At 38.7% G+C, this 24057-nt stretch overlaps 1 protein-coding gene across 4 annotated transcripts in view; it reads left to right on the top strand.

Annotated features, from left to right (window-relative positions):
* Grm7 (glutamate metabotropic receptor 7) overlaps positions 1-24057 on the top strand; it is a 562936-nt gene that overhangs the window by 503134 nt on the left and 35745 nt on the right. For all 4 annotated transcript variants that reach the window (XR_016533549.1, XR_016533548.1, XR_016533550.1 and 1 more), the window contains exons 9-10: positions 16856-17102; positions 22520-22610. Coding sequence is in view for 1 of the 4 variants with exons in the window: in XM_090324015.1 (XP_090180141.1) it covers positions 16856-17102; positions 22520-22590 (318 nt within the window). In the remaining 3 variants the exon portion in view is untranslated. The remainder of the gene's footprint in view (positions 1-16855; positions 17103-22519; positions 22611-24057) is intronic.

Raw genomic sequence — 24057 nt, forward strand, 5'->3', positions numbered from 1 at the left:
ATATGGCCTTATGTATCTAGGTTTTGGTCTATTGCAAATCTCTGCTAGGAGAGCCCAAGGTTTCTACTGATTATGACAAATGAGGGAAACCATTGAGCCTATGTTCCTTTGAGTCTGGCTTACTTCACTTAATATGATTTTTTCTGTCTTTCCATTTCCTTATAAATGGGGCAATGTCTCTCTTTCTGACAGCAGCATAGAATTCCATTGTGTATAAATACCACATTTTGTTGATCCACTCATCAACTGAGGGGCATCTGGGTTGGTTCCATATCTTTGCTATGGTAAATAGTGCTGCAATGAACATCATTGTGCTAGCAGATTTAGTATGTTCTTGTTTCTGGATGGTTGGGTTAATGTCCAGTAGTGGAATTGCTGGGTCATAGGGGAGCTCTATGTTTAGTCTTTTGAGGAACTGCCATACTGCTTTCCATAGTGGTTGAACAAGTTTGCATTCCCACCAATAGTGTAGTAGTGATCCCTCCTGGCCACATCCCCTCCAGCATCTGTTGTTATTAGATTTCTTGATCATGGCAATTCTAACTGGAGTGAGGAGCTACCAACAAAACAAAGGAACCAGGTGCAGTAGAAATGGAGGTACCACCAATTTAACTTGCTGTGTGACAACATGCATGCTATTAAAGATCCTTGGTAAATGGTAAGCATCTAGCATGCAGTGACACTATGACAGCAGCTTGGTGTGAGTCTTCCATCCATTGATAGAATCCTATAGTTGAAATAGTGTTTGATTCTATCCATAATTTGAAACCTTTGTTCATTAATATCCTGAGTCTGCAAGTGCAGTTGGACATGCAATTAACTGTGTTTTCTACAGCATGCAAAACCAGAAATAAAAAGTGTGATGACCAACAGAGAAAGAGCACATAGTATTTATTTTACCCTGTAGTGGAAAGGTTAAACTCCATCACTCCGAACACTGGCTCTCATTTATGTCTGGGCCCAGCTACTTAATGATTACATCTAAAAGTATAAATGTTTACCTATTTTTAGGAAAGTGGAGCATTAAAAGAAAAGGTCAACAGTAGGTTCTAGAAAAACAAATGAAATAATTAAGGCTTTCAGACGGTTCCTTAAAATGCCAGGAAATCCTGATCAACTCCAGTACCAGATCACTGGAAAGAAGTAAATCATTTCCTAGCAACTGAGCTGCAGAATGAGTCCCTATTGGCTGTTACCATTTGAATAATTTGGGTGCTAGAAATATATACAAATATGGTAATTCTTTACTCTGATGGAAGTACAAAGACAGTTTTTAAATGGTAGGTTTTGCTTAGGAAAGAAAAGCCTGTTTTCCTTTCTTTCATGGGAGTGAGGACCAGAGGAAAGGAGAATCCAAAATTCTGTGGCTGGAGTAATAGTGGCACTGTGAAATTCCCCATTTATGGTATCTGTAATTTCTCCAAGTGAACATTCCAAAGAAAAGAGGCAATAGGGGCCAGGAGTTTGGCCTAGTGGTTAAAGTGCTTGCCCAGCATGCACGAAGACCCAGGTTCGATTCCTTGGTACCACATACATAGACAAAAGCTGGAAATGGTTCTGAGGCTCAAGTGGTAGAGTGCTAGCCTTGAGAAAGTCCAAGGACAGGGCTCAGGCCCTGAGCTCAAGCCCAGGACTGGCAAAAAAAAAAAAAGAAAAGAAAAGAGGCAATAGTCTGAAGTAGAAAAAAACTAAGGCAGGAATCAGGAAATGCTCACAATTTGGCTCCAGTTTTGCAGTAGACAAACATCTCAGGCAGAAACCAAAGGAAATGGCATCATCTGTTAGAGACTCGGCTGCAAACATACAGAGTTCTTTTGCGTTTGGTGGATGATGCTTGTCAACCCATTCCATAGAATGAAGATACGAAAGCAGCTAGAGCATGTCCTCACAGGGATATCCGAAAGTGTGTGACAACGATAGAGTGGTAAAGACATCTAGCAGGTCTTGGAAGGACAGTTTTGATTCCAAAGAGTGGGAGTCCTGGTCTCTATGGAGTAGAATGTGTCTGTGGGAAAAATTTTCCAGAGAAGGCTCTACATCAGCCAACCCTGGAGAGACCATTCTGCTCCAGCCTGTCTCCACTGTTGTTGTTACCCATGGCACCCATGGAGTTCAAATTGGTAGGAATAAGGGACCCATTTGTGGTATATTCATCTGTGATTCCCAAATTCACATTTTCGTCAGTGGTATTCCTCATGGTTAAATGAAAGAAAAGAAGGTTCAGTGTGTGTGTGTGTGTGTGTGTGTGTGTGTGTGTGTGTGTGTGTGTGTCTGTGTATATCTGTGTATTCTCCATGATATATATCCTGGAGAATGCTAAGTGAGTGAAGCTATAACCCAGGATTTCTGGAGCTCATAAAGAATTTTATAAACCAACTCTAACAAATTTCTAATGAATTTAGAAGGCACACCATTAAGATTCACTTAAATAAGACTTCAGATGGCAGAATATTTGATAAGCATGTGCACACAGCCTTAGGTATAATCCCCATTTTGTAAAGCAAACAAAAGACCCTCCCTATGAATAGAGAATAATATTTCATTGTGTGAAATTTGAAACATATGGTTTTAGGAAAATGAATCCTGGTTCCATAAATATTATTTGTATTATTTAACATAGGTAGAAGTTGATGATAACTTAGCTTTGCTCTGACTTACCTCACCAAGACGTTCTATCTGTAATAGCTAAAGTAAACTAGCTTCAACAAGATTTTTCAGCAAACTGAATGAATGAAATCTGGTGATATTGAACCAGTGAGTCCATTTTTAGAGAGATAGTTGATATATAGCCAGAAAGTCGTGGCCTTGTATGAAAATACGCTGCATAGACATTTTCAAGAGAATATGTTTTCCAGAATTTAAAAAAAATGGGGAGGAGTTTGTAAATAGGAATGTCATGTCTTAGAGGAATTTACAATGTGTGTAGTACAGAGCAAGTCATGACAAATAGCCAATGAATTTGTCCAGTGGTTCCTATGAACTACTTCACTTTTAATATACTTGAGTCTTTGAACTCTTCCGACAATTTCCCATCCATAATTTGTTTTTAGATGCATTTCAGCTTTCACTTTTTGCTGTTGTTTCATTTTTATAAAACTTAATAAAGACAGAACTTTTGGAAGATTAAAGTAATATTTTACATAAGTAAAATGATCAAGGTAGCAAGTACCAAGTATTTCATTGTTTATATTTTATATGTTTTGTTTGTCTTATTTTGGAGACACATTATCATTAAGTAGCACAGACTAGCCTCAATGTTATAATCCTCCAGATAGCGTGATCCCAGTATTGGAATTACAGATATGCTGCCATATCTGGCTTTTATTTTGCATTTTAGGAAATATTTTAATTTCTGTAAACAAACTCTTAGTGGGGGAAGCAATTCCTGTTCCCCAACTCAAAACTGAATACTTGTCCTTATTTCTCTCTTCCATTAAGAGGCACTGATTTAAGACAAAATTCACGAGAACTACAATTTGCTGAATCCTGGAATTTTAAGCAGAACAGAAGACTACCCCTACCCTACAGTTCTCATAGCTGCAAAGGAAGAGGGAAATGGAGGATGTGCGGCCTCTCGTGCCCTCTGTAGCTACAGGACAGTGGTCACAGTACTTGACAGCAATATGCTTAACCTCTCTGTGGGATGAAATATTGAGGAAAGAGGTGCCCAGTGGATTAAGGCTGGATTACAGCTGGTCCATTGAAAGGCACATTCTGTGACTCCAGTAATAGCTAGACTATTTCAAAGCAATCACATACAAAACGTCCTTTAACACCACATCTGACACATAGTTAAATCTCAATAGATACAAATTCTCCTCCTGGCGTAAAATACATCCTGTCTGGAATAAAAGCAATTGCCTATTGGAAGCCCCATCTGTTCCCAGGTATTACATACCATTATGTAAGTGAAACACCTGCTTTTCTTTAATGTTGATTGAGGGTCTATAAAACAGATTGCTTCATGGCTTATAAACCTATAAAACTGATCAAAAGCTAGCTGGCTCCATGGTGATCTCCCTGAGATAAGAACATAGCATACACTGTCACTATAAAAAAAAGTTGAGGGCTCATTTTCCTTATCTTCATTTCTTGAGACTCATCTTCAGTTTCCTCTGGACAAAACCAGACATGAGCACTATGTTATTGGGTGTTCATTAGGTGCATGAGATAGACGAACAGTGCTTCATGTCCTTTATTCCACAATCCTATTATTCCAGAGGTGTTTAAGATAAGGGAAATGATTGAATAAATGGAGTCACTCCAAAAATTTGAGTTCCATTTACTATAGGAGAAGACAGATTATAAAAAGAATGTATTAATGAAACATAGAACATAGATTTACCAACAAGTTATTAAATAAGACATTAAGTCTTCAAAGTTTGTGTAGCCTCAATGTGTTACGTCTGGACTATTATCCAGGGCAGACTACATCTTTGCAAGGCTGAGATATTTCAGTGAGCAATTTTAGTACCTGTTCACGATGAGGAGAAGCAGAGCAGCCAGTCTGGCATGGCTCACCCATGACAGGTGTGCTCAGGTGCCTGCAACACCATGTTGGAGTGTTCCTGAGAAATACATGTAGCTTGAATTAGGAGAAAACAGACATATCCAGAAACTGAGACATTTTGTCAGGACCTGGTATGGAAAAACCACAAGATACAGCCAAGAAATATTAACATAGCCAGTCACACAGGAATAAATTGTGATGTTCCAAAGTAGAGTAACTACAGTCTGAAACTTACTTATACATTTTACATGTATTAAAAAAAAACCCCACTAAAACAAAGCAACTCAAAAGTTCTCAGCACAAAGAAAAGATAAATGTTTAAAGAGAGAAAGAGAAAATGCCAGTTGCTTTTATTTAACCACTCTGCATAGAATGCCTAAATTGAATTACCATATGGTAGCCAGGAAACCATAATTACAAGTCAATTTTTAAAATATCATTTTCAAAATTAGATCTAACTATGAAGAGACATATACCTTCTTTGTGGGTTGGAAGATTCAATACTCAGCTGTCAATTTTCTGCTTTCACCGAGATTTAGGGTTTATGGATTTTTTTTTATCATAGAGAAAACAACTGCTAGCATAAGAGAGAAGAGGCATGTTTCTCAGCCTCAAAGGCAAAGTCAGCATAATGCATAGACAGCTAATGGGATAGAGTGTTGTGTTCTAAATTCTCATACAGTAGAACCTTAGTTATCTCAAACCAAGTCCAATGATCTCACATCTGTTCCTTGAGTATCTGTTAGCTCAAAGCCTCTATTAAAACCTAGGCATTATCTTTATGACCATAGTACCTTCATGGGTTCAAGGCCTGTGACACAGCTTAGCAGTAAGAGGAAGAGCTCAGCATCAAAAACCCTGAGGCTCATCAGCCAGTTAGCTGGACCCAGCAGATGTATTACACGACAGTCTGTGCCTTAACACCAGAGCCACCTTGCTCTTGCCAAGCTGAGTCTCCCCTTCTTGTGGAAATTGCTGTTTCTCTATCTATTCATCTCATCCCTCCCTCCCACTCCTTGACATGTCTGCCTGCCTGCCTCTTGTTGCCTTCAGAAATAAACCCTTTTGTCAAAGGCTTCCAGGGGACCCTAGGCTCTTTGGCCCCATCCTGTGATATATGTTTTGCACAATTTATTCTGTATTTCTGTTATCTACATGGCTGCAGCTCCTTATGGCCTATCTCTATATGCATTTTCTAGTCCGTTGTAGGGCTTGAACTCAGGGTCTGGGCATTGTCCCAAACCACTTTGTGCCCACGGCTCACACTCTACCATTTGAACCACAGTGCCACTTGTGGTTTTTGAGATAAGAGTTTCATGGGGATTTTTCTTCCCCAGGTTGGCTTGGAATCACAATATCCAGATCTCAGCCCATTTAAATAGTAAGGATTATAGGTGTGATCTCCCAGCACCCAGCTCTGTATGCATTTTAGGGGCAGAGTCATGCTTTGGAATTGACAAATGCCCTGTATTTTTATCCCACATATTGTAAGTGCCAAAGAGCTAGAACATATTTGGAGAAGGAAGAACTCTTATCCTACTCCACAAAGAAAACAGCATAGGTGCTAAGACAACTAATGTGTACAAAAAAACCCAAGTTTTCATCCCGAGGTGCCATACATTTCCCTCTCCCCATATGCTCACTGTTCTTGCCTGACCTTGACATATCCATTGCACTGTGCACTGTCCCTTGTCATAACCACATGTGAACATGATTATTAGTCACTGCAACCTGCTCCTGCTTATAACTATATATGCATTCTATATGTGCCCTTTACTTTGTGTGTGTGTGTGTGTGTGTGTGTGTGTGTGTGTGTGTGTGTGTGTACAATTGTGGAAAGATAGCAACACAGTGTTGTCCTGACAAGAAGACAGAGATGTTAGGAAGCCAGGCACAGTTAGAGCTGCAAGCTGAGGTTGCCTGCTTCTCTGTCTCAGTAGAAAACATGAACTGAATGGCAAAATTCTCACAAATATACAACCCAAGGCAAAGTCTGAATTTCCGGCCCTGCTCCCTTCAGAAATACTTATAGATCTTTGTTTTCCTAAGTACTAGCAAGCAAAGCCTTACTGAATGAAGAATTAAACAGGTTTGTAATCTACTATGTTATTAAATAGATTCTTTGGTGCATAGTGAGTTTCGGTGTAGTAGAATGGACTGTGTGGTTGTAACTTTGTCCTAGGCTGGGGCATCTGATATTTATTATGTTACCACTGCATCCATTGACTTCAAGAACTAAGTCTTTCTTGCATGTACTTATATCACAGAACAGAAGTAAATTTTTCCTTACTGGGATGCTACAGGATGGCCTTCCCTTGCTTCTATAAAATTTCATTTTTATATTATTTATTTATTTACTTATTTTACAGTAGTGACGAATGAACAGTCTATACTAAGTCTGTGGTTGCAAAGCTTGGTGCAGGAAAGCTACTGGGCATGTTACTAGAGCATCCCAAGGGCAAGGCAGCAATGAAGAGAAAAAGGAGAGGGGGAAAAAGAGAAGAGGCTTAGGAAGAAGAGGAGAAAGAAGAGGAAGAGAAGGAGGACAAGAAAATGAAGCAAGAGAATGAAGAAGAGAAAGAAAAGCAGGGAGAATGAAGAAGAGGTAGCCTAGTAGGAAGAGGAGGAAGAAGAGAAGTAGGAGAAGGAAGAAGAATAGAAGAAAAATGAAAAGGGAAGAAGACAAGGAAAAGAAAGAGGAAAAAGAGGATGAAGAAGAGGAGGAGGAAGAAGAGTAAACAAATAAAAATTTTAAAAGTGAAAAAATGCAAAATGGAAAGAATCATGGTTTATTGTAAATGAGTGAAACAAAGAAAAAGATGGAAGAGGTGATGTTATTCAAGATTCATTCTTTGTACAACTACTCAACGGTATTTTCAAATACCAAAAGCAAACCCTAAACCAAGCAAACAGCGTTTGCTTGTTCTATAGGTTAGTAAAGGAAGACAAACATGATTTTGACTTGAGAAGATTCTCCCAAAGTGAAGCTGAAAGCTAGACAGCAGATGGCCCAGGGACAAGTTCCTACAGCATGAAAAGTAGAGGGATCACTGTGTACTTGAGGAGGGACAGAGAAGAGCTCAATCCAGGATGGACTGGATGGATGAGAGACAGCAGAAATTGGTTCCAGAGAGAGTGCAGCTTTAGGACTTTTACTTTCATTTGCTATGTGATGGGAAAGGGGTTTCCATGGATGTCCTGGAGCTTTAAAAATGGATGCAGCTGGGACCCAACCCTGATACACAGAACCTGCAGGTTGAAGAGGCAGACTCTGGGATGGGAACAGAGACCGGACCCCAAGTCCCCAGGACTCAGACCATTTGAGATCATTTGGTACAACAACCTCGGAACAAAAGGAAAGACAAGAGCCAAGGTCTGAATCACCCAATCCTGTTCCTTGGCCAGCCTGACTCCCTCTTGCTAGATTGTCCTTAGTGAGCTGGGTAATATTCTTTCCTGTCGGTTTAAGAGCCCTCACAGCTCTATTTATGGACAGAAACTGAGTATCCCTTTTGTCTACAGTTTCCTAGGGAGTCTCATTTTAATTATTCCCTTTAGTGTTAAGCTGTTGTAGAGCTGATGAACTGTTCAGGGCTTAGAGCCAGGTGGTCACTGCTAGACAGTAGCTCAGAGAGGCTGGGTTAGTTATAGCTAGTCTAGACATGAACCCATCAGCCAAGGATACTAGTTAGGACATCATGTACAGGGCAGGGGCTGGGGGCCAACCCCCATCCACACAAACATAACCTCCCCCAGCGGTGATGGAAACACAACTAGGACATATACACTAGGAAGGAAAGGAGCCAGCCCAAGGCCAAAAGAAATTTATAGATCCGCCACTTCTTCCATCTTGAATAGCAGCAATAAACCCAACAGAGCCACCTACCAACAGGGAGACAACATGAGTACTCATAGAAAAATAAACTGAGCGTGCACACATCTCAGTGCCCAAAGCCATAAGTGAGAGATGGGAGAGATGGACCAAAAAGCTACAAAGGAGAACCACTAAGAAATAATATACAGAAGTAATTAGAGAAGGGAAAATTCTGCCATGATCTTGATCATGAACACACTGGATTTTGTTTGTTTGTTTTGTGGTCTTTGTCCCTAGGCTAGCACTTTACCCCTTGAGACACCGCACCACTTCCAGTTTCCTGGTAGTTAATTGGAGTTAAGAGACACACGTGGACTTTAGGGTCCGGACTGGCTTTGAGCCACAATCGTCATATCTCAGCCTCCTGAGTAGTTAGAATTACAGATGAGCCACCAGCACCCAGCTTGTTTTTTGGTTTGTTTGTTTTTGCTTTTTTTTTTGTTTTTGTTTGTTTGTTTATTTTTTTACCATGATGTTGTCTCTTTGTCAGTGGCTCTGTTGGATTTAGTTCTGCTGAATATTTTACAGTTTTAATTGAACCCACGGTATATGTTTGGTTGTCGAACTCTTTGCCTCACATCAGTATTTTCCATTTGTTGCCTTCTGATTAAATTATTTAGAAGTATAACAGAGACTTTCAAAGTTGGCAAGCTTTGATATCTTCTCACTTACCAAAAAATGGAATATTTCATTTTACATTTAGGAACTGAATACTTGAGGATCAGATTTTATTCAGGTAAGCTCACTGGTTGACTTTCACAGTAAGGCACACTGTCATCATATTTTACCCAGGATCTTCTCCAGTGAGGTAGAAACTATTATTTCCCCATCTTAAGAGAGAATGGGACACAGTCTCCTGTAATCAAAAGGCCTTCAAGGTTCAGCCTGGATAATCAGGGCTGCTATGATAGTCAAGGCTGCCGAGGGAATGGGGCTTAAACATTGTCTCTCCAGGCTGACTGTGAAAAAGTGCCTTGCCTTTGTATGTTAAATCACTGCAAGGCAGAGAACTAACAATTGTTGAGCTCTCTAGCCAGCAGGAGTGGTAAATAACCTTTCAGATCACAGAACAGAGCTCACAGTTGGCAGGGTTGGATAGATAAAAGAATAAAGCATCTACCTTACAATTGGAAGGGGAACAAATTTTGAGATCAAAATTAAGGGGTCAGAAGGCTGATAGTAGAGAGAAATTGTGGCGGGGAGAGGAAGGTCTGTGTACAGGCTTTGCTTGCCTGTGTTCAGGAAAGTGAGAAGTAGTTTTGTGGGAAGGCTGGTCTGTGGAACCTAGCTGTGACTTGCTAGACTGGCCCTGAGAGCAGGACACTGGATTGTCCCAAGGATGTGGTCAGTTGAAATAATTGCAGCTTTCTAATTGTGCTTTGGGAAGAGACACAGCATCTGGTTTCCAATCAGGCGAGAGAAGGACTGAGATGCAGGGGATCTCGAGCGTGAACATCACCGATCTCATGCTCCAGAAACTGATTTGCATTCATCTGGAGCGGACATCCACCTTACATCCATCTGCACAGATAAAGCAGTCACATCAGGACTTAATATCAATACTGCCTGGAGCGATTTAAAGCAAAGTCAAAGCATATAAAACTAGGTCTTCTCCATTAATCGTCTAGCTCCCTCCATTCCTTATAATTCAGTAACCCAAATGCCTATCCCAGCCTATTTAAAGTGTAAAGTATGCCCCTTTATCTACATATATTTGTCTGTCTGTCTGTCCGTCTGTTAGTCTATCATCTACCTATCATCTATCATCTATCTCTCATCTCTTTAATCTCTGTCTTATTTATTATCTATCATCTACCTATTTTTGTCTCAATCACCTATTATCTATTTATCGGTCTATCATATCCCAGTTATTTCTTGGTCACTTATCTATCATCTATCTCATCTATCTTGCCTATTTATTGTCGATTATCTATTTCATCTATATCTATTAACCATCTGTCTATCTATTTATGTACCTACCTACCTACCTACCTATCTCTTGTCCATTTAAAGATAGATCTAAAGAGAATGATGTGCAAATAATCTGCAAGTTAGACAGCTGTCTACTAATATGGACATTATAGCGACCCTTTTTCCCACATGACTTTATATTCAGACCCCTGAGAGTGGAGGAATGACGTTGGATTATATGACACACAGACTGGCAACAAACCTCTTGCGTTTGAATCTTGATGGTTTTATCTGACAGAGCTGAAGTAATTTTCCCAAAGCCATCCATTGAGCTTTGAGAAACCATTCCAATAATGACCCTTTTCTCTCCTTTAAACTATCCTGTTTGAAGATGTAAATCTCTATCCCCAGATTAAAATAAGACTCACTATACTTTCTGAATAGTTTCACCTTTTGGCAGATGAAGCTGCCAATATTCTGTCTTCTTCCTTATCATATGGCATTATTTATTTCTCAAAACTCTGTTCACATGAACAGGTGATAAATAGAGAAAACACTGCCAGGTGCTAGTAGATTCTACCTGGAATCCTAGCTACTGAGGAGTGTGAGATATAAGATGTAGAGCTTGAAGCCAGCCTGGGAAGAAAAGTCTGCGAGGACTTTATCTCTAGCTCAAGTGGTAGAGTACCAGCCTCAGGTGAGACTGTGAGGCCCTGAATTCACACCTTAGTAGTTGCACACACACACACACACACACACACACACACACACACACACACACGGATGACATTGGTCTTTATTGTCAGACAATTTCATTTGAACTTAGCCATATGACTATTTCAAACATGTGTCAAAAAATAACATACCTCTCCTCTTTCCTCTGACATCAAGACACTTGGTTTTTCATTTTTATCACATAAACTCTTGGATGTTATGAGCATTACAAAACCTCTTCCATTCCACCCAAAGATTCCATCCAAGCTTCCGTGATCCTGGTCTCAATCCCCACTAGGGAACATATACAATCAGTTTCTTCTTACAAAATGGCCCATGACAGATGCCACAGGGGCTCGAGTGTACTTTCAAGACCAAATGGGAGCAAACTTGATGAGAATTTTTTTTTGCCCTAATGCAGGCTATTATCCAGTGGATTCTATAAGAAAGACAGTCATCTCAAGATGTATTAGGAATGTGTGGAAAGGAGCAGCGTAGGAAACAAGTTATTTTATGTCATAGCCAATAAATCAATGACACTAACATCTTTATTGAGTAGTTGCTGCATGCTGGGCTCTGCTGGACGGATTTTACAGAGGCCATCTAATCTCGTTTGATCCCAACAACAGTGTTTTGACCTCAATAGTGTTATGCTCACACTAGTAATGAGAAAACACGCATATATTAGGAAACATGTTGCTGCTAATGGACCGTGAATGACAGCTTCTCTTAAAAGGATTCTAAACACCACAGATGTTTATCTATCATACCGAACATCTGCTCCACGTAAAGAACTTTTTCATTGCACAGAATTTAATAAATGCGTACTCAGTAGCAAATATCATGTACACTATTTAGTCACTTTTGCTATACTATTGCATTTTTATTCATATGTGTGTGTGCGTGCACGTGCATGTGTGCGCACGCTGAGACGAGAACTTGAACTCAGAGCTTCATATGTTTTCTCGGATTTTTCATTCACAACTGGCACTTTACTGTTGAGCCATAGCTCCACTTCCTAAGTTTAGCAACAGTTAATATGCCTTGAAAGGTCTTGAAATGGTCTTCAATTGCACACTGATTGTAAAACTTCCAGCAAAGAGTTCCTTTCATTTTTCAATGATATTCATGACATAGAAAGTAGAATGTGTCCAAACATCCTATATTAACTGCAGGATAATTTCTTCCACTCCTGCACAGGCAAAGAAAAAGAAATTGTTCCAAACTTATGTCTTAAGCTAAGCCCAGTGACTTATGCCTTCTAATCCTACTCAGGGGGATGAGATCTGAGAATCATAGTTCAAAGCCAGCCCAGGCAGGAAATTTTGTGAGATTCCAATCTCCAATTAAACACCAGAAAGTAGTAGGCTGCTAGTCTACAGTAAAAGAACTCAGGAATAGCACCCAGGCCCAGATCAAGCCCAACAACGGACAATAATAATAATAATAATAATAATAATAGGAAAAACTACATTTTGTTTGCTAGTACATCTCTGATTGCCCACATAGGAATAAGAATGGGTTTTGTAGACTGTGATCTAGAAAAACAACACAAATAATTTAAAATACTTAAAAGTGGTCACACACAAAAGCCCCTATTCTGATATCTGAAGTTAAACAACCTAGCCTGGCAAAATATTAGAGCCAATATTTCACAACTACTAACTTCTTACGTGTTGCTAAGCTTATTCCAGCTGAATCTGATCTTCTCCATATTAGCTAGGAATATTTTATCTGCTTCATTTTGTAGTTGAGGAATAGAAAGTTGGAGAGAAGAATTATTGCCATGGATTTCACACATGAGAGTATGAAAAAATTGTTGGTGAAACTCTGCATAATTCTTTGCTTGCCTGACTTCCAATGTGATACCTGAATGTGGGTGGAAGGGAAGCTTGGAACACCCCAGAAGAACTAAATGGAAATTACTGCTAAACCATAATTGTGATGACAAAATTAAGATTTACTTATCAAAACAGTAGACATTCTAAGGCAATCTGTGATCCTGTCATAGTCCTGAGACTTTACTTGAGCCAAAATGAAAAAAAAAAAACCTATGTTATTTCCTCCATAGTTACTGGGCTCAATCAAGCACCCACCAGCCCTGGAGAGAGAGCTTAATCACAGTAAAACTGTATCTAACCTACCCACCTTACACCTCCATGAAAGGAACTGATGATGATTACAAACTTGAGAATACGACTTCACAACTAATTATAAGAAAAATAAAATTGGTAGTATGAAATATCCAAGATTAATTAGGGTAATGCATCTTCCAAGGGCCAACAATCAAAATACAATCCACAATGACACTGAATGTGAAAGGGCCAGGACTTAGGACTTAGGACTTAGAGGGGAAAGACCCTATGGATCTATATTTGTGCAATCTCTAGTCCAAATCTTCTTATCTTTGTACTTATTTAGTTTTTTAGTTTTTGTACACCCACGTTTCTCTTTTTGTAGTTTTACGGTTGGAACCTGGGACTACGTGCATCCTGCGGTTTCAGTTACATTCATCAAGTCGTGGGTACATTATTCATGAACATTGTTACCTCTTCCTATGTTTTTCTCCTACTTTGCCTCTTCCCACCCCCTCTCAGTCATCTTGTTTTTTTCGTACCTTCCCATTTTCAAATACACAAATAAACGTATATACAATATACCAGATACCAAAGTCAGATACAGTAACAACATGAGATAAAAATATACTAATCGTTACAAATGAGAGAAACCATGGGGCCTGTGTTTCGGGTGTGGCTTACTTCACTTAATATGATTTTTTCCAAATCTTTCCATTTCCTTACAAATGGGGCGAAGTCATTCTTTCTCATAGCAGCATAGAATTCCATTGTGTTGATATACCATATCGTTATGATCCATTCATCTACTGAGGCGCATTTGGGTTAGTTTCATATCCTAGTTATGGTAAATAATGCTTCGATGAACATAGTTGTGCTGGTAGGTTTTTATGGTCTAGTTTTTGGATATTTGGGTAGATGCCCAGGAGCGGGATTGCTGGGTCATAGGGGAGCTCAGAATTTAGTCTTGAGGAACTTTCATACTGCTTTCTACAGTGGATGGACAAGTTAACACTCCCACCAACAATGCAATAGCAATCCCTTCTGTCCACATTCCTGTCAGCATCTGTTTGTTATTAGATATCTTGATAATGGCCATTCTAACAGGGGTGGGGTGAAATCTCAAAGTTCTTTTAATTTGCATTTCTTTTATGGCCAGAGATGTACGTTCCCTTATTCTATAAACAAAGAAGCCATGGAGAAGTACCTTGTTATGTACGACAGAACTCGTAAATGGTAACTGAGCTTGGAAAGACTAGCTCAAGGCTTTTTCTTCTCAGAATTCATTATTGAGTAATTGCTATATAAAGAAGATCTTGAGTAGAAGTAGAAAATGGAAATGGTGATTGGCATTGACCTTGATTATTATCTACGTCTGAATTGTTAGCAACTACTCAAGTTTATGAAGTGTCAATCTTGTTAGTCTTTTGTAAGAAAATAATTATTAAGCACTACATAAACACAATGTAAAGTAGTTTTTGAGATGAAAAAGTATACATGTATATACAAATACGTTTAAGCTCATGTGTATGTCAAATTTACGTACAAGTTGTACAGAACACCAATACAAACTCTGTGAATGACATCTTCAATGGGAGCATTTGCTTGTGAGCCAAAACATGGAAACAAAGCCTACGTTCCTTTGTGTCAGCTTATATCCAATTCTTTCATGGACTGACATGGTTTGCAAAACTCCCTTGTGATTAGAATGACAGCTGTGGCCATGAGGCTGTCTCTGTAGAGTGCTAGATCCCTGGTCAGGCTTTCTTGAAGAGTATAGACCTGCCAGATCAAATAACATTGACATTTAAAGATATTCTACTAGTAAGAAATGAGCTTCCAAAAAAATCTAATTAAAATCCCAAGGGATCATTAATTCAATCCTGCCCTGCCTTAGTACTTTACATTCATTATATATTATAGAGTCAGCAGCTGACAGCTACTTTGAACCACTCAGAGACATACATATTCAAATGAACATTTGCTAGAAGTCTTCATTCCTTCCAGATGAGATGGTCAAATCTCTCTTGATTTCCAGGTAATCAATAGGTCTGATGTAAATTCTTGTATGTACGAAGAATGACCGTTTGACCACTGAAGCAGAGGCAAGAAAAAGGTGTCAAGCAAATGATCCATTTTGTCATGTCTCTACCATTTGCCTGTTTTATAGAAAAAAATCAGGTTTTTAGGACCAGGTTCTGTGAAGGCAGGATATAAGGCCGTGGTGGTACATAGATAGCTAAATAGTATCTAGTTACAAACTGAGACCCATTACATTAAGTGTATCTGTAAAGAAACTGGCCTCCATTAGAGTCTGGGGGTGAAAGCAGGTTGGGAAGAATGTTCTGTGAAGCATGGGAGAAATATCCCATACAGTGGAAAATGAGAATTTAAAAAAATGGAATGTTGAAAAGGTTCCATGTTGAATGAGGCTCAGAGACTCATCACCTAAAAGATAGTCCACAAGTACAGAGCCCAGGGAAGATGGGAAAGCAAACTTCTAGGACCTTGGAAGAAGAGGACACATTTGTCTGAATTAGTTGTCTAGCTCAGACCATGTTGATTCCATCAGGAATAGAGATGTTATCCCCAATTTTTAACTGTCAAATCCTTGAGTCACATCTACTATGAAGGAATTATAGTTTCCACAGACATAAAAGGCAGCTATATCCAAGCATTTGATTGAATCTAGCTTTTCAAAACCAAGCAAAAAAGACAATCTCATTACCTGAAGTGTTCTAGTAGGGCATATCATGAACACAAATGGACCAAAGTGAGTTGTCTGTGACTTTCCTCTTGTTAGATGTTCAGTATGCCAGCCCCTTCTGCTATCATCTTGTCAAATGTACAACCAAATCTATGACCAAACGCAATGGGCAACAAATGAGTAGTTTGTTTGTTTGTTTGTTTATTGCCAGTCTGGGGGTTTAAACTCAAAGCCTGAGCACTGTCCTGAATACATTTTGCTCAAGGCTAGCACTTTGCCACAGCACCACTTCTGGCTTTTCCTGTGTATGTGGTTCCAGGGAATTGAACCCAAGGCTTCATGCACACTACCACTCCAGGCCCTCATCTATTTCTTTTTTAAAGAAGTAAAAGGAAACAAGGGCAGCTATGGGGACCTCATCCAACGTACAAAAACAAAAATGCCAAACTGAGGTACTTTCATTCTACTAGCAAATTACCAGTGTTCAGATAGTGAAAAGCCAGTATCACATTAGATGATGGCCCTTCGCCTTTGGTGTTAAGTAGACTTAAGAAACAAGCCCTAATTACATTCATTCTTTAGTAGGGTGAAGGTGCATACAAGAAGACACATTTATGAACTTGTCTTATTTCCAATAAGGTCCTAGAATCTCTGCAGAGTGCTGCCTTGTTTGTATGTGAGATTAAAAATAATCCCACCTTACTTAAATTACAGATTTCTATGATCTTCATATCTTCATAGTCAGCTTTCATTTTTGTGAAAACAACCTTGAATGTGACTAAAGGTCAACCACCGAACTTCTATCAAGGAGACGTCGCAAAGATAATCATGTACCTGGATCTGTCCAGTGACCTTGCATCAGTTGAAATATGCAAAAGCTCTCAAATAAATGTGCGGTCCTATGGCCTTATTTAATCAGAAGATCCTCTGAGGTTGTTCTGTTGCTCCCTCTTGCTCCCCCCGCTTTTTTGTAGCCATACTCATTCCTGATATCACTTTAAGCATTTGGACTCCCTCTGCGGTCATTTTAGTTGTAATAGTGCCTTGTGTGTTGTGTCTCCTAGCTCTACATACAAACTACCACACTTACTATCTCCATGAACCTAAGTGCATCAGTGGCGCTGGGAATGCTGTATATGCCGAAAGTATACATCATCATTTTCCATCCTGAACTCAATGTCCAGAAACGGAAGCGAAGCTTCAAGGCAGTTGTCACAGCAGCCACCATGTCATCGCGGCTGTCACACAAACCCAGTGACAGACCCAACGGTGAGGCAAAGACAGAGCTCTGTGAAAACGTAGACCCAAACAGTAAGTAAATTTCCATTTCCTTTCACGTTTCTGTCCTGCAGCAAAAGTTCTAGAAAGTTCAGTGTCAATTGCCTCTAGGTTTTAGTTTATGGACTGGGTTGCCCTGGTGGTCGCCAAGTTTTATTCTTGTAAAATTGACTCATTCCTCTTATGATTTTCTTGCTTCCTGTTGTTCAAAAGCATTTAGATGTTCTGCTTCAGAAATGTGAAGCCTTTCCCTGGTCTTATTTATGGGATCTCTGCTAGAGAAATACCCACTAGAAAAACATCCATACCTAGCTAATTGTACCACTAAAAATGAAATTAGAATATTTAAAAATGTTAGAAGTGTGACTTCTTTCAACAGGAACATGAACATGGACACAGTTTTCTTTTATTAAGCAAGTCTTTTGGGAACAAAAAAAAAACCTCACGAAGTATTGGATGAATTTGTTAAATTTTTGTCCATGCATACAGCCCCAAATGCAACTTTCATCACTACATGGGGAGAATATTTCCCACATTTAATTCAATGAAGAAGAGATTTGATCCATGAAAGACAGAGATCTGAAGTGTTCGATTCTATATCAAAATGCAAATGACCTGTCATCATTTTGTTAGTAACGTAATTCCAGCTCAGGGATTGAATGCATAGAATTCTTTATTGCTAGTTGACTAACAGTCAGTGGTACAAATTCTTTTCACATGAAAGGCACTAGTTTTAAGGTTTGCTTTCTGTAAGTAGTTTAGTCAGTGCCACCCAGAATGAGAACTACTTCCAATTTTTAAAATTGAAGGGATTTTGGGTTGTTGTCTGTGAAGCTACCCACTGCATCCTGAAGATCAATCTCAATTAGGAACTGATATTGTATCCAGAGTCTTACTGATAAGCTAGAAGTCAAGAATCCAGTTGGTATCACCTAGCCAACACTACACAAAGAACCATGATCTTCAACACCTTCCGGAGTCCATGGTTTAATGAAAACCATGTTGTATTTTCAAGATAACTGGAATGATAAGACCCAAGGTGGGTTTCACTTTGACTTCTCAGAGGAACATGTTAAGAGACCAGGCTGAAAGAAAGGATAAATGACATGACTGGTGGCCTTGCTATGTCTCTCCCACCACAGGTCCACCAATGAGAAAAGTGAAATCCTGTGGTGTTTATGGTAATTCTAGGTGGAGTCACTACTGGTTTCAAACCCAGTCACTTTTTATCAGTAGCTCTCTGAGTCGCTGATATTTTCTACAATTCCGTATCTTTAAGAATACAATAGAAAGACTATTATCTGTTTCACAAGTGGGTAATAGAATGTTGTAAATCATATCTAAATTAAGTGCCAATTGTTTGCATTCCTAAGGATGACAGAAGCTTTGCTTAGATGCATCGGATTCATAAACGGCTTTGTGAATGGCTTCTCTTCTGGACAGGAACTAAAAGATGATTAAAAAGAAATACATTTCAATGAGATTAAGTAGAGACAGTAGATACAGCAGTCCAGTTGAAAGTACAATAAGCACCATACAGTAAATGAAATCTAGTCACCAAAACCAGTCTTGCTATGATCACACATGAACACAAATTTACTCTACTTATGTGATAAACATTCCTGTCTGTAAATGTCTCTGTAGTTTACAATTATGGGCATTTGTGTCAAATTCACATTTCCTGAAACCTTCTTCCTACAGCTATTCCAGCAGCGGTTCTGTATTTTTATTGGTACATATACACACAGACTTAATATGATACCACCCAAATCATTAGCTACAAAATATACTTTCATGTCAATATGCATCTAGTTAAATATCATTACATCAGAATTTAGTATAATACTGCATAATAATTCTCTGACTTTTATACTGTATTTATTGTACTGGTACCAACTTTCACTGATTAGATTTGATCCTTAGTGTAAAGGGCTTTTTTTTTGCGGGGGGAGACAGGGAATTACAGAATGCTAATATCAACAGTAGTTTTAACACTAAAACAGTAGTAGTGTAAGACTAAAATTGATCCCTTTAAAATAGGTATTTCCATGGAAGGCCTTGCCTGATAGAGCTCAGCTTTCCTCATGAAAAGTCTATATAATGGGCATTATTATTCCTATATTACTAAGTGGAGACTAAGTAAGTTTCCATGAAATAGGCAGCCATACATTTATTCAGCAGTGGCAGTTGAATTATTCAGGTCTAACTCCAATCATTTACCTCACACTTGTTCCTCCTGGCTTTTCTGCAGCATGCTTTTATCCAATTTTTCCCGATATACAAATTACTTGGTGACACAGCTTGTATACAGACATATGATAGTGATGATGCTTGAGGTGGGGATTCTTCAGATGAATGTGCTATAAGATGTATTATTGCTTTGTCGCCTTATCTGTAGACAAGGAGTAATGTGAACTTAAAGAAGGCTGCCCAGGTAGAGGTCTCCCCTTAAACTAAAAAATTCAAAACGTGCTGATATCTGTTAGATTCACAGCGATGATTCCATTGGGAATTCTCATTGGGGTGTCTTTGCTTGCCTAAGTTCTATCAGTTTGTGTCTACACAGATGAACCTTCTGGAAAACAAAGAAATCCAGGAGAGCCTTTGCCTCACAAGGAAGCTGAAAGATGTGTTATTCTTTCAGGTCTTCCGTTATTATGTAGACACTTCCATAAAATGTGATCAAGACTTTGACTTTATATTGGCTAGGCCATAGGAGGCGATTCATGTACCTCCAAACATTGGTGTTTCTGATGATTTACCTCTGAAAGTGCCCCCCGCTCCCCCCTCGAAGAAGCAATCCAAAGACCTCATCCTCCCCACAGATGACCAACATCTTTCTGTAGTGGCAGTGGTGTCCTAAATCTGTGCTGCCATCAGTAACAGCTCAGGTGGCTCTTCACCACTTGAAATCGAGTGTTTAATTCACATTAAGACCTTTAAATTTACAGTCTTCTCATGGATGAAGGCTTTAGATATTGGACAGCAAGGACTTCATTCTGGTACAGCAGTATAGGAATTGTGATGTCATAATGAGTTGCATTTGGAAACTCAGTCCTTACCAATGCACAAATGTGTATAGAGATAGATAGATAGATAGATAGATAGATAGATAGATAGATAGATAGATAGATGATAGGTAGGTAGATAGGTAGATAGATAGATAGATAGATAGATAGATAGATAGATGTGAAAAGTTCAATGAGTGAGAACAATAGAATATGTCCATGCTTGGAAAAATTATTATGATATTCTGTTGACTACCACATTATCTCTAACATCTGTACTTTGGTAATTGAGACAGTGAAAATTCCCACTAAATTTAGGCTATCTGGTTAAAACCAACCAGAAACACAGACCATGCAATTAAATAAAGAAACGTATTTCTGAGGAGATAATACCAAGAAGAAAGTTAAACTTATAGCATGAACTAGAGTAAATAATGCAACCAAAATGTCCATATCCATTGTTGCTCTGAACACTTAGTCTGGGTGTATTTCAGTCGTCAGTGTTTTCATCCTTTACAGCTCAGCTCCATCTTTGCAGCTCCCCATCTGGTGCATGCATGCTTCACTCTCCTCCACACTGCAAGTCCATGTCTTCCTAAAGGTGAACTTGCTTAAGCCATGAAGATGGGCAGATGTGGAAACTGCCCTGATACTCCCTTAACGTTTCCTTTAGGAGTCAAATTTTCATTTTAGTTCGCTTCTTCAGTTAAAATTTTATGATTTGAAAGAAAAATAACATAAAATCGATCTTATCAAAATGTGAATTTAATCTGTGCAACCGCTGATGTATTACGTATTTAATCATAGGACAATTTTTGCTGGCCTCTACATCCAAATTGAAAACCAGCAAGCTTGGAGAGCTAAGGAGGGATGTGGCTCAGCTACTTTTATCAGCAGCAGAGTTCTGCCACTAGGGATTCAGAGAGACTGACTCATTTTGATACATTTAGATCTAACTAAGGGACCCCCCCCCATCCTCACTTCCAATTTTTTAAAAGAGCTGCTGATGTCTTCACCTGTCCCTTGATTCATTCCCTGTACTTGCTACTGATGGTTTGGAAGATGGTAAGCTTGAAGATGCTGAATAAATAGTGGCATGTGGTTGTGCTTGGACCATTGCTTACTGGTGACCTTAAATAAGAGGCAGTATAGTTTTCCTGGAACAGATGAATAACTTCTGCTGCCTTTCTCACCTGGACTGCTCACGCCAGAGATACTCTGTGAGTTGCCTTCTCCTCTCTTGCTTTCCTTGTTAAAGGATCACAGAATGTGAAGATGAGAGCTCTTGGCAACCTTTTTTTCTAGGATGTCATCCATTTTCTAATCCAGTATCCCCAAGTAGTTCAGATAAGCATGCCAATGCAAATGTCTGGGATGGGTACAGAAATTACTATGGAAAGTCAATATTAGGTGGAGTTAATCAGAAGGTGCAGGTCTCTTTTTTGCATGTGTGGATGCATGGCTTACAAATGACCTTGGGATAGAGGACAGACAGAGTCCACATGAAAGATAATATACATATTATATGTGAAATATATGACAGGTGCTGAGGAATGGCTACAATGAATGGTAGAGCACTTGCCTACCAAGCATAAGAATAGGTTTATGAGTTAAAATCCTGCCCATATATCCAAATGTGTACTTATGTATATATACATAGATATATGATTCTAAGATATAAACAATGTCAAAATAAGTGTATAAACACTTTAGATATATGTATTCTGATACTGCTTTTTACTATCATTTTAGCATTTAGTATAAGGAAAATGTCAAGTAAAATCTCGCACTCTTCTCAAAGCAATTACAAAATTCTAAAACATGTCGATACAAGGAGGTATGTGATTAAGTACACAAACAAAAGAAATACCAGACTATTGGCAAATGGACGTGGGCACCAAAACATGCACAACAGATACTACCTAGAAAATTCTGGAACATGCTTCTGCACTGTGTGACTGTTATATAGTGCCTTGTTTTGTTCCATTTTGTTTCGCTTTGCTTCTTCATTTGTATGGATCCTCAACATTCTCAACATTATGCTACTTGTTTCATTTTGGATGAACCAGGCAGGTGGGTCAGCATCACTGAATAAGACTGGGACAAAAATGAAATGGCAACAAGAAGGAAATAATGTCCTACCCAGATAGACCAGTTATTGGGAATTGATTGCTCAGCTGCTTCAACTCCAATAAACACAGCTGCCTTAGCCACAAAAATACAAATAAACACTCCCATGTTCAGAGGTACCTGAATTGTGGTGAACTGGTCTACCACAGCTTACTGATTTCGCCTTCTCCCCCAAAGTGTGGGCATAGCATCTAAGGTCTCTATCGCAGCCTCTTCTCCAAAACCGTAAGCTAGCAATAATAGTTTTCTTTTTTGAAGAATATTGTGTGCACAGCTATTTTATACATTCCTATATATTTACTTTTCCTATAGACTGTATACCACCAGTAAGAAAGAGTGTACAAAAGTCTGTTACTTGGTATACTCTCCCACCAACAGTATAGCTTTTGACTGCTTTCCAAAGGTAAGAACAAAAATCTCATTTCTATTTATTTATGTGGTCTTGTCTACACTAAAAATTGGAAATCTTTTCACAAGAACTGTGCATGATGACCTGAAAGTTTGTCTATATGAAGAAAGGTGTCTGGGAAGATGATGTGTTTGATAACTCAGTGACAGCAGCTGAACACCAGTTATATACTCAGTTTATTTTCTGAAGAGCAGGTTTATGGATGTAAGCGCAATGGTTTTCTTTGAACTAGCCAATAACTGTGAAAATGGTGGGAGGTTTAAAGCTACCAGGGATGAGAAATTATGCTTAAGTGCATGTTTTCTGGCATTTGGGAATGCTTACAGAAAACATGGAAGATGTTTTACAAACCTAGTAAAATGTGTGCAGTGGTTTATTTTTACTAAATGCATTAAAACAAGTGTACCCATTTCTAGAAATGTAGCCATTCAAATAACGCAAATGGCTAAACTTACCATGTTAAGCATAAGATTGTCTTGATTCCTTCTGCTTTTTTTTAAGGTCATTTGTGTTTTTTTTAAGCAACAAAAATATAAAAACATTTCCTGGCTAAGCTTTACAGTGTACACAAGTGATCTGTGGCTCATATTTCTGCTTTTAAGAAACTAAAAACAACTTCAGTCATCTCTCAGGAACAGAGGAGGAGTCAAAGACAGACGCCAAGGATCTAAAGATGAATTTCAGCATTAGACAAATACAGCAATAACATCAAGTTCCCAGGGTGTTCAAACTGATAGCATCAAGAAAATTATGGATTATGTTCTAGATAAACTGGCAAATCAAGTATTAATCTTTATGCTTAAATATTACTTTGGGGTCACATTAGCTAATACAGTTTCTGAAAGAATGAAGTAGTTGTATTATCATTCTTGGAATTTCCCTTATTTTAGCCTAAGCATTATTGTAACACAGAGGAAAATAAGTCTGGCTTGGCGAGAATCCTTGTTCAGCTGGAGTCAGAACCTTCCAACTGGGGAAAAATGGAGTGAATGGTAAAATAAATGGTGGCTCTGAATTCTAAAGATTCTTTTCAATTTCTTATCGACCTCCTTTTTATGTTTATAACATAGATGTGTCTCTAGAGAGAATTGTAAAAGAGCATTATGATAGGTCACTTTACAGGATGGGAATCATAGCTTAATAATATAAATTGGTCTTTCTTTTCTTTATGAGGATATGTTAGGATATGTTAGCCGATAACAACCATGTTCTTTTCTCCCATCTTTGTTTCTGGAATGCTATTCTGAATACAAATAATGCCTAGATCGTTTTTCCAAAAGCCAAATTTATTTCACATGGTAAGACAGGACAAGAGTACTTTCATAAAGTAATTACATTTCCTGTTGATTTTAGATGGATGCCAACCACTCCATCTTTAATTTCAGATGTATTGTTCACATAGTTATTTCCTTTTTCCAGATCAACATGATCTGTCCTAGTT

Source organism: Megascapheus bottae, chromosome 33, assembly GCF_031878675.1.
Source record: "Megascapheus bottae isolate mThoBot1 chromosome 33, mThoBot2.hap1, whole genome shotgun sequence".
Classification (NCBI taxonomy): Eukaryota; Metazoa; Chordata; class Mammalia; order Rodentia; family Geomyidae; genus Megascapheus; species Megascapheus bottae.